This window comes from Anser anser, assembly GCF_964211835.1.
Source record: "Anser anser genome assembly, chromosome: 6".
Taxonomy (NCBI): domain Eukaryota; kingdom Metazoa; phylum Chordata; class Aves; order Anseriformes; family Anatidae; genus Anser; species Anser anser.
The window spans coordinates 22,939,923-22,950,199 of NC_139726.1; the positions used below are offsets into that span (position 1 = coordinate 22,939,923).

General features: G+C 46.8%; 2 protein-coding genes across 6 annotated transcripts in view; both read right to left on the minus strand.

Moving 5' to 3' along the window:
- ATF2 (activating transcription factor 2) overlaps positions 1-2,101 on the minus strand; it is a 52,085-nt gene extending 49,984 nt beyond the window's left edge. Inside the window, exon 1 of one of the 5 annotated variants that reach the window (XM_083842065.1) lies at positions 1,972-2,101. The gene's annotated coding sequence lies outside the window, so the exon portion shown is untranslated. Of the gene's footprint in view, positions 1-1,733; positions 1,758-1,971 lie in introns of those variants that run through there. The other 4 variants (XM_083842066.1, XM_083842064.1, XM_083842062.1 and 1 more) reach the window with 4 other exon arrangements.
- A 4,197-nt stretch (positions 2,102-6,298) lies between these two features.
- ATP5MC3 (ATP synthase membrane subunit c locus 3) lies at positions 6,299-9,595 on the minus strand. The gene is made up of 5 exons (XM_083842072.1): positions 9,382-9,595; positions 9,201-9,279; positions 8,191-8,268; positions 7,624-7,817; positions 6,299-6,550 (listed from the first exon to the last, which is right to left on the minus strand). Exons 2-5 carry the CDS (start codon positions 9,237-9,239, stop codon positions 6,436-6,438), a joined length of 426 nt encoding a protein of 141 aa, XP_083698198.1. The 5' UTR covers positions 9,240-9,279; positions 9,382-9,595; the 3' UTR covers positions 6,299-6,435.
- Positions 9,596-10,277: the final 682 nt, after the last annotated feature.

Consider the following 10,277-nt stretch of genomic DNA (forward strand, 5'->3'; position numbering starts at 1 on the left):
ACAAACGTGGTTAAGTTATGCAGGAGGACGTGATAATTTGAAGGCTATTCATTATTACAAAGAAAAGTTAGTACTACTGAATCATGTTTATTCCTCTGAAAATAGGTAATACATTACTTCAAGATCATTTTAAGACATCATAAAAATGTTCATATTAGAAATAACAGATACTCTTCAAATGTTAGTAAAGCTTCCCGAAGCTGTAAACACGCATTTGTAGGTTTAGTTAATGGTTTGGGGAGAAAAAGAATAGCTGATGAGAGAAGAATGTTAGGCAATAGATGCACCCAAAATTTAATTAATAGAATTCAAAAGAATAGCATATTTCAGGCCACTCAATGCTGTCACAAAAACACAGTAGCAGCATGATAACAAAAATTATTCATAGAAGTATGCGTGATTAAATTTAGGACCAGAAAGCACCTTATGTTACATGTTGCACAGTTAAGAAGTTTCTGGAAAAAGATATACCAAAGATGTTCACATTTCTAGAATTCAAATCAGGACAGAAATATGACTGTACAGTGAAAAAGATCACAGACTCAACTAGTTGATTAAATATTAGCACGGCACATGAGTAGTAAAACAAACTCATAATGGATTTTTTTAAAAGCAGCTTCACCCCACGTGCACATGAAATTATTTTTATTTCACATTTCTTTTGATGCATGTTTTTAACAAGCAGTTCATGACATGACAAAATTGTTGGTTCTTTTAATATAACAAGTTTCCAACTTTGATTCTTCCAACTTTGATTGGAGAATCTAAGTGAATGCCTAACATGACTATAGCTCATCAATTACGCCTACAGCTAGAGTTCCATCAATGGGCAGCGATGTATGTTTCAATGGGAAGTTGAAGATGCATCCAAAACACTTACTAGAAGCCCTGGACCACAAAAAAAAAGTTTTCCTCATCCTTGAAATGAATGTTGAATTTAGCATCTAATACCATCTCATGTAGACACAGCAGTAACTTAACCTTAAGTTCAGCAACGTTTGCCTTTTTTTTAATTAAAAAAAATGGCAACTATATGTAGCTTCACATTCAGCAAGAGCTTGGGAAAGGCCATTCACAGCTGTGAATAGAATAGAATACAACAAGATGAGGATAAAGATACTACTTTGAAAGGTGAAATAGAAAATTCAGCCTTAGTTATTTGCAAAGTAGTGGATGAATCAGAATTTCTACCTCTATTAGAATTTTTCACTCCAGCATGAAGAAACGGGTGGCTACCTTTATTTGAGGAGAAAGATCGTTTCTGGGAGAAGGTAACGTAATGAAAAGCAAGTGTCACAGAGCCTGCGGCGGGGGCATGGAAGCACGCTCACGGATCCCACTCCAAAAACGGGGCTGCAGGTGGACAACACCGCAGGAGCAGCACGACAACACACCCCCGGCCCCACACCGGGGGGATAAAACCCCTGTGCCGAGACACCGCGCAGCCACCCCACACCCCGGTGCCCGCAGCCCCGCTCGGAGGCCCGCGACGTGCCGCTTCCTTAGCCGCACGACAGCCGCGGGACCCGTTACTGCGGCGCCCCGGGAGCCGCGCGATCCGGCTCCGTCCGGCCCCGGGCGGGCCCACGCCTCTCGCCTGCAGCGGGGCGCCCCGGCCGCCCGCAGCCCCGCCGCCGCCGGGCACGGCACGGCCCGGGCCCTCCCTCCCGCGGAGCCCCGGGGCAGGGGCTGAAGGCCGGCCCGGGCCCCGCTGCGGCCGCCCCCGCCCCTACCTGCGGTCCCGCGGCCCCGGTGCCGGCCCCGCCCGGCTCTAGGGGCGGCGGGAGCCGCAGGCCGCGGTGGGGGAGGGGGCCGCCGCCGAGCGGAGCGGCGCCGCCATGTTACCGCCTCCCGGGCAGCCCCCGCACGGCGCCCGGCGGCCGCGCTGCCCCCGGGCCGGGCCCGGCGCTCCGCTGCGGGGCGGGAGGGGGGTGCCGGGGCCGGGGCCGGGGCCGCTGTTTACAAACTCACCGGGCCCGCAGCGCGCGTTAACGGCCGGGTCCCCCACAGGCTTCCGTCGCCTCTCGCGAGAGCGCCGCCGACATCTCCGCGGGCGGCGGAGGAGCGCGGGTCACGTGGCGCCGAGGGGCGGCGCGCGCCGCCGATTGGGCGCCGCCGGCGGGGCGGTCGGGGCCGGGGGGGTGCCTGTGTGGCCGGAAGCGCCGCGCGGCTGGGTGTGGCCGCGGCGCCGCCGTAGCTAAGCAGGCGCCGCGCGGGCCGCGCGCGGATGGGTGACCGCAGGGGCCGGCGGCGAAGGCGCTGCCTGCCGGGCGGTCACCGCGCTGCTGCCCGGTACTGAGCAGTAAAACCCACCTCTGCCTCGCCAAGGATCTTAAATGGCTGCCTTAAGGCCTCACCGGCCACATCTTGCACAACACAGGCCTGGGAGCCAAGCCATACGAGATCCGTGCCCCCTCCTGCACACGGGGTACAGCCACTCAGGGAGGGCTCGTGTGGAAGCGCTGGCTGAGGAGCTGTGGTACAGCCCCGGCCCTGCTGCTGCAGGGTGGCTGCAAAGCGCTGGGGGCTCTGCTCAGCCGACAGTGCTTGAATCATGTCACATCCATGTTTCAGACTGCTCAGACCTTGCCAGGGCTATGGTCCTTGGGATCCCCCCTCTGGTGCCCTGTGGGCAGGAGCTACCTCGTGCCTGAGGCCACAGCTCTGCTGAATACCTCCAACTTACCTCTCCACCGAAAACACTGCAGCAAAGCACAAAGAACGTAAAACATAAGCAGCTTCACCTAATTTTTACACAGAAGCAATTGGAAACATTTTGGATGAGTTCAAAAATATCCTAATCACAGACATCAGCACAGTTTAGCTGGTGTGTGCTCTGAAGCACAGATTAAGTTTTAAATTATCAATCATTTCTTCTGAGACTGATCAAAGTCCTGACCTGATACTATGAACAACAACAACAAAATCTTCAAAAGTAAAGTATTAGTTCCAGTAGCATAAGCAAATTCTACAGCATGTAAATGCCATTGCCTGTTTCCCTGAACTTGCAAAAGACAACATGGTATGTTTCATTTCTTCACAAAAGTGCTGTACAGTGCCTTCAAGATAAAGTGGGATAAAACAGTTTAATTAGAATTCTTCTTAACTAAGTATGCTGTGAAGGGCTCAAACAAGAGATACTGCAGAGAGGAACAGAAATCTTATTTCTATGCAGTTCTAAACTTCCTGCACAGAGCAACTAAGAGCTGTATCTGAAACAGGTATTCAGTTTCAGATCTACCTTTACGTGGTATCCATCCTGAGTCTGAGCAGAAGGCTCAACTGCAAGTTCTTTGCCTTTAGTCTGAAACTGCTGCAGAAAACATATACAGAGTACAAGCGGGGAAAAAACAAAGAAGCGGGTCTGGAAGCATGAATCACTTGCCTGCAGCAAAAACATAATAACATAACTGGTTAATATAAACATTTCTTTCACCACACATTAGGATAATACTTGCAGACATCACTTTCAAAGGTGGAATGATATTGGATCTACTGGAACAGCAAGCAGAAGTTAAGAGACAGTGGAGACCTCTGCTGCAGCTAGCTCCATCCATGAAGAATCCTTAGTTTGGAGGATATGAATTTTTCCAAACTGAAAGCGCAACGAAGGTTTCAGGAAAAGTGAAGTCTCCTGTTGCCTCAAGGGACTTTATGTCTGGTTTCTCTGACCTATGAGAGATTTTTCTTGATGTAAGCTCTTCTGGAGAAGGTCAAGTCCTTTTAGATAGATCACTGCTGTCTAATCACTACAGAGTTTTTTTTTTTGTTTGTTTTGCTAAATGTGTAGACAAATGTATTTTATAGTTGTCTCTTTTGTGAACATTTTAGGAACACATCATCTTTTTGGAAGACCACCCAAACTAACTGAGCTGTTGAAGTGATCCAATAACCAGTGAAACCAAGCTGTTTTTCAAGAACAGGGAAAATGGAGGAATAAAGGGAGTCTACGTGCCCTAGGATGTGGAAAAACCCACCCATTCTTCATTGGCTAAGCCTCTTATTGTCTATAAGGAGGATAACCCTCCCTGCCTGAAGGTTTGTCTCCATGTTTTGAAAGAGCTGGATTAGTCTTTATCTGTAACACTGACATCCAACTCTTCCAAAGTTAGCAGAACTTAACAGCAATTTTGCTTGGTTTTGGACCATGTTAACCAGTGAGTGAAGAGTGATTCAAAAGGTGTCAAGCTTGGGGAGATGCTACTACTAAGATGGACAGGTTTCACACCTGACATACGTGCTGCCTTTCAAACAAGGCTGACCATACAGAAAACAATACATGTTGACAAAAGTGAACCACAAGGGAAAGGACTGGATATAAGTCCAGTAATTGCGGTCACTCAGCTTTCTTATTATGGTTCCAGAACAACTGCTAGCCAGAACTCCCTACACCAAGCAAACAATTATAACTCAGCAGAGCCATTTCATGTGCAAACCAACTTGTAAGTATTATTAACTGATCCAGAGCTAGGTTTAACCAAGTTTGAAGTTACTTGTTTGGCCAAATCCCAATGATACAGAAATCTTAAACCTGAATTAAGCACTCTCATTGAAATTAGAGTGCTATCAATTAAATGCAACTTCAACACAACTCTCATTAATGACTGTAGAACAGACTAGCAGAGTTACATGTACAGTTAAAACAATTACCCAAGTCTGAAGTGATGAGAAAAAACTCACTGAATTGTTAGTTCATTATATTCTTCATTGGAGAGCAGAAACTAGAGAGGAATTTCCAGTTAGCTCTAAATACCATAGAATATATATATATATATAAATCCACTAATTTCATTTTTATCTGGCATTAGGTAGAGCTGGGAGTGTAATTCAGCCTTCATACCAGCCTAGACCAGTCCAAGATATTGGCAAATGCAGACTACCACCTTGGAGGCCTGCAGAGATTTCTACAGCACTGAAAGAACAGAAGATTAAGATTCAGGGAGAACAAAGAAATACAGGTAAGCAGATGTAACTACTGCCAGAAGGACAGCAGTACACAGATGAGCTTTAAGCCATAATTCTCATAATCATTATTTGCCATACATCTAGGGAAAAAAATCCCCAAAGAGAACCACTTCTAGACCTCGTCACACAGGGCACTACTAATACCACGCTAGATCTGAATACTTAAAGATACTACACATTTTACACTCAAACCTGCAGTTAAATAAAAGGTTGTTTTCCGTATTTCTAGAGTAACGTTTAATCCTTTCGCAGAGATGACTGTTCTCTCCAAAGAAGATATGGGAGAAGTAGCCTTTTATGCTAGGTTCAAGTTAGGCTACGTGAACACCATTTGGTATTTAAGCTCAGACTAAAACAAAGGCCTTACCTCCATCTCACACCAATCTAAGAGCCATGAGTGAGTCTCTCCATTTCCTGAAGGACAGTATACTTACAGGTCACACTAGATAGTTCCCTCGATTCAAGTGAGTAACAGCAGGACAAGGCAGCTCTTAAACCTACTCACCTTCTTCCAAAGTTCACTCTATATTTGAAAGATCAGATCTATTATTTAATATTCAAAGCCCCCCACCAAGTTAGTATGTAAGAGCACATAGTATGCTGCTGTATATGTAGATAACTTAAATGCATTTAGGTTATTAGAAGACAGATGCTGTGAGAAGCAAAGGCTGATACTGCAGACATTTTGTTAAAGTGCTTTGATCCTACTGCTATTAAAAAAGTTTGGAAGAAAACACAAGACTGCCTTTACAAAATTAGGAAGCTGGAAGTTCTCCCTTTTAATTAGGTGATGCTAAGAATGCTCTAATTAAGTAAGAGAATAACGTTTATTAGCCACAATTAAATGCCTTTGACCAGTAGTTTAGTTCAACCTGGACAGTCGTCAGAACCAAGCAGAAAATTTGTTCTAGGGTGATCAAAATTCATCGTGTAACTGGGAACAAAGGTAAACAAAACTTTCCTATGACTGTGGATTGCTTGGCTCCTTCTATCAAGCAGTGCAAAAATATGCTGTGTGCTAGCTAGTCTGAGGAAAAAAAAAAACCACATTGTGCACAGAAACAGCTCTGGGTAAGTTTGAAACAGGTAATGGAACAAGGCCAGCAATATAGCTTTTCATGCTCTGTCAGTGTATCCTCTGATTTCCCTAAGATTGGTTTGATTTTTACAAACACGTACCGCTCCCACATATATTAAAAATGTTTGACTTGAAGTCATTGTTTTAAGGGTCCTATGTGATACATCATTATCAGGACAAATCCCCAGGGTCTGAAAAACAAGATGCTGTCTTCCAGATATCCTAATGAGAAAGATAATAAATGCAAGCGACAGGTTGACAGTTGTTAAAGTTGTTATCTTTAATGAAATGACTTTGGAAATAGCATCAATTTCCATGACACCAACATTTTGGGAGTCCCATAAAATATGCAGAGTTACATTCCAATGCCAGTATTACAGGCAGATCTCCTTTCACATGGCAAATAGGATCAAGAAAGCAACCATCAGACAGAAGAGACCCATAGCTTCAGACAGGGCGAATCCCAGGATAGCATATGAGAACAGCTGCTGCTTCAGAGAAGGATTTCTAGAAGAAAGTGAAGGTGTAAAACCTTTTTATCTTTATGTTTAAGATGTTTTTCATACACAGTTTCATGTACCTGACAGATCCAAAAGCTCATACTTCCCTTCCGCAGATTCTATAATAGGAAATCCAGTAAATCCATGCACAAATTGTTATATTTTTTAGCAAGGATTTCATTGAAGACAAGTGTCTTGGCAATTAAGACTAAATTCAGGTTATGCAGACTGTATATTCCAAAAGAACATAGCTTTTATGACTATACTCAGCCTTTGAATTTACTTTTCCTCCCATGCAGGAACCATTATGGTTTATAAATTTATTTCATATCTGTAACATTAGAACTCTATTCCAAAGAATAGTTTGTGTGTACAACATTAAGTAGCTCACAAACAAATCAAAGAACTGAAACCACCTAGAGCAAAGAAACAAGTATGTAGCAGTTTGTTACAAAAAGGCAATGAATTATCCCTACATGAAGTGGTGGCAGTGATGTTGGGGAGGTAGGAAAACCCTTTATCATAATATCATTAAATAATCCACAACCTCTATTGACATGTTCATGCCAAAACCAAAAAAAACCCTTTAGCTTTGTATGGAAAACACTTGTGTTTCTTCAAGTAGGTGAGCCTCCTTTTCTTCATTAAGAAATAAGATATAATCAAGCCTTAACTGGTTGAAAGAGTAATGAAGTAAAGCTTATTTTATGCCTGTTTCATTCAGTTTCTCTTTAGGACTTCTCCCCTCTTACGGAAAAACATCCAGGCTAGATTTTGAATTCCATTCTGGAATGGAATGCTGGAACACTGAACTTCAGTGACCATAACACTGACCCAGTCTAATGATTTCATTTCTTCCATGTCTTTTCCAGGTAAACTGTACCAAGTTCTGAATTTATCAGAGCCATCCTGTTGAATATACTGCAGTGTCACGCTATTTAGCCGTGTTTAACACTAGTAATTATTAACAGAATTTATTACAGTTCCATGATCCTTACTACAAGTTAGCTTATCTGCAAATGCTGCATCAAGATACATCTGCACATAAATCAAGACTTTTATATGAGAGAGATTGATTACCTGGCATAGCCAATGATTAGACTACCGAAGACTGTTCCAATACCAGCACCAGAACCAGCCACACCTACTGTGGCAGCACCAGCACCAATAAATTTGGCAGCAGTGTCAATGTCCCTGCTGATAGCACTAGTCTGGAATTCTCTAAGTGCTAGTTGGGAGACAGTGTTTTGGGCCCCATTAAGTGTTGAGTTGCCCTAAGAAAACAAAACATGAGAAAACATTATATTCAGACACAGATCATTTTCCATGACCAGCTTGATACAGTGTTATTCTGCAGTTACAAAAGTTGCATTAGAACCAGAGACTAGTTACTCTTGCAAGGGATGAGACTATAACTAAGAGTCAAAGACTTCAGAATGTTACCCGTTCACCTGAAAGCAATCAATGTCAAACACAAAGGACTTTTCTCAGGGGGAACAGCAAGACAGCAACAGATGTTATTAGGTGTTTGATTTAAAGCAAGTTTCAAAGCAGAGATTTTTGAGTTAGTACAAGTGAACTCTAGGCTGAGAACATTCAGGCTCACCAGGTAATTTAGGAAGATACAGAATTTTGTATATAAGGTACCTCTCCAGTCCTGACCTCTGGCCTAGAAAACACAGATGCCGAAATTGGTCTGTACAAGATTCTTGATCCAGCACGGATCTGGAAAAGGAGGGAAAAAGTTATAAAGAAGAAACACTTGATTACAGTTGTTCCTGTAAAGTCTTATTTAAGATTTTAAGACTATCATCTGCCAAGCCATTTGTCTTAATAGAAAGACAAAAATCTTTGCACTGCTGGATATACAGTAGGTCATACAGAAACAAGCGCTGCCACGCAATTTGATAGCACCGTTTTCAGATGACATTTTGTGAATAGCTAGATTATTCAATGAACCTATTCCTACTGACAGGAAACGTAACAAAACAGCGACCAAGTAAAGAGGAAATCGATCAGCTGGCAGCGATATGTGTTTTAAAATGAAAAAATAGAAGACTTCAAAACGAATTTCCAGGTTGCTAAATGCAAGGACGTAGCGTAGACATTAAAGCCTAGCAAGGCACAAATGAATGAATCCTCCTTCACGAGAGGCCTGCGTATGTCCTTGGGCTTCCAGCCGCCTAAGGTCATCCCTGCTCTCGCACAAAGCTCTTCCTGCAGGCCATGCCGTGCCCGCTGCTTGCGAGAGGGGATGTTCCGCAGGCCACAGAGGACGTTTGGAAGGAGGTCAGCCCCTTGTCTCCACAAGGGCAAGAAACCCCCGCCCCGCGCAGGCCGGGCGCTGCCTGGAGTTTGACCTACAGCGGGGCGCTGCGCACCAGGCCCAGCCGCCGGGCGCTGCGCGGCCCTGCCCGCCCGCCGGGGCCCTTCACCTTGACGAGGACCCCGGCCCCAACCGAGGCAGACCCCGGCCCCGCCGCCCTCCGACCCCCCCCCCGCGCCCCGCGCCCCCACAGGGCTCGTCCTAGGGCAGCCCCCAGGGCCCCTCCCGGCCCCCGTTGCCCCGCAGCCGCCGCCCGGCCCCGCCGCAGCCCCGCGGTGCGCGGTGAGGAGCGGCCGGGGCCTCCCCGCGGGGCCGGGGGCCCCGCACTCACCAGGGCGGGCGAGGCGGCGAGCTTGGCGCAGGCGAACATCTCGGCGGGCGGCGTCCCCGGGGGCCACAATCCGGCGTCTCTGCGGGGAGAGCGAGAGGGTGAGGGGGCGGCCGGGCGGCGGCGGCGGGCGGATGGCGGCGGATGGGGACGGATGGAGGCGGATGGCGGCGCCGCCACTCACCCGGCTCCGGCTGCGGCTGCCGCTCCTCAGGGCCGACGGGCTGGGGCTGGCGCTGCGGGCGGGGCGGGCTGTGCGCAGGCGCGGCGGGGCCGGCGGCGGGCGCCCGGATGCAGCGCGGCGGAAGGGGCGGGGGGGAGCCGCCAAGGTCACTTTGTACCGACGCCATTGGCAGCGCCGGGGGGCGCGCGGCGGCCTCCACCCCCGCGTGGCCCCGCCCCCGGCGCTCGGCCCCGCCCCCAGCGCTCGGCCCCGCCCTCGCCGCGTCTCCTCTACGCGGAGCCTCAATGGGGCCGCAAGGCGGGAGGGAGGTTGCGGCCTTGTGGCCTTGCCCTGCCTTCAGGCTAGGAAAAGCAGATACAGGTTGCCTGCCTCTTTTTTTTTTTTTTTTTTCTATTTCACGACCTGCACCCGTGGTTTGGGAACGGAAGTAGATGGGCAAACACCAAGGAAGACATACGTGACAATGGCAAAACCTTTAACAGTTAGTCAGAACTTTTCTTGTTGAAAAAAATAAAAATCCACCCACGTGCCGCTGTGGTAACGAACCTTCCCAGCACCACAAATAAAAAACCGTAAAGCAAGTGTGGGTGCTGCCCTGGTGGAATTCATTACACGTTGCTGTACTATTGATAAACACCACACTATCAAAGGCATAGCAGTGAATATTTAAATTCTATTCACCTCAAAATAACTGTATTTATTACCCATCCAAAAGTCCATTTTATATCTGTCTTCTGCATCTTTGCCAGGGCGATCTCACATCTCCTAACTGAGATTGTGCTTTTTGTTCTCAAGTCACATATTTTCCTGTCAGTTCCTAAAATCAACCTGGAGTCTCAGGAGTGTTGTGCATTTTCTGTCATGATTCCTGCTCTGGAATGCTTTGCAAAAATGCA